Below are 906 nucleotides of genomic sequence, written 5' to 3'. Positions count from 1 at the left end.
CTTTCAGCATCTCTTGAACTTCACACCTCTCTGCCATCTGCCCCATGGTACTGGTCTCCACAGCTTTTGGCTTCTCACCCTCCAAATGAGCCTTCAAAGACACATTCTCCATCCTCAACCCTTCCAAGGTAACGCTACATTCTTCCAGAGTCTTGGCCATCACACTGTTATTACGCCGTTCCAGTTCCAGAAACCCGTTCAGTTTTGCATTTTCTTCTTTCAGGTGTTTAATCATTTCTAAAGCTCCTTGGTTTTCTTCCTCGACCTTCCGCAAGCCACAGGTCAGCTGCTGCTGAATGTTGAGCAGCTTCTCTCTTTCAAAGCGGCCCTGTTCAAGAATATCTGTGCACTTCTGCTCCAGTTCAAGGATTTTTCCTTCTTGAATGTTGGGCTCTTCATTCTTTACTCGTTCTTGCAAAAGATTTATCAGCTTCTCATTTTCCTGACTTAGCTGCTCTGCCCTCTCTCGATGCTGATGAAAGGATGTCTCTAAAATCATCTTCTCATCCACCAGTTTCTCATTCTCGGCTGCCAGTTCCTGCACCATTTGCTGCTGATCTGATAGCTCTTGCAGAGTAGCCTGCAGTTCTTCTGTGGTGCTATGGTGATTTTCTTCCATCTTTTGTATCTTCTCTGTGAGGGAAGCCAAGGACAATTCACTCAGGTTGTTAGGGGAACTCCCAGTGGTAGAACACTTGGAGCTCTTAAAGGGGTTGCTAGTGGAAGACAGGGGCCTCGAGGGTGTCTCTGCTGTAATGTGCTCAAAATCAGAGGCATCTGGTGACAAAGAAGCCTTGGTAACATCACTACTTGAAGAATCTGATGTCTGCAATGCATTTTCATGTACATGTTTTTTATACTCGTCAATTTCACTCGACAACTGAGTTCCAGTTGGGCTTCTGAAGC

General features: G+C 45.7%; 1 protein-coding gene across 1 annotated transcript in view; it reads right to left on the bottom strand.

The window, feature by feature from the left end:
- LOC103607847 (cytospin-B-like) overlaps window positions 1-906 on the bottom strand; it is a gene marked incomplete at its 5' end in the record, with an annotated part of 81,345 nt that overhangs the window by 78,738 nt on the left and 1,701 nt on the right. Inside the window, one exon of the mRNA XM_008592314.1 lies at window positions 11-899. Within this exon, the coding sequence (XP_008590536.1) occupies window positions 11-899 (889 nt within the window). The remainder of the gene's footprint in view (window positions 1-10; window positions 900-906) is intronic.

This window comes from Galeopterus variegatus, unplaced genomic scaffold (genome assembly GCF_000696425.1).
Source record: "Galeopterus variegatus unplaced genomic scaffold, G_variegatus-3.0.2 Scaffold7770, whole genome shotgun sequence".
Classification (NCBI taxonomy): domain Eukaryota; kingdom Metazoa; phylum Chordata; class Mammalia; order Dermoptera; family Cynocephalidae; genus Galeopterus; species Galeopterus variegatus.
This window is presented reverse-complemented; position numbering and strand designations above follow the sequence as displayed.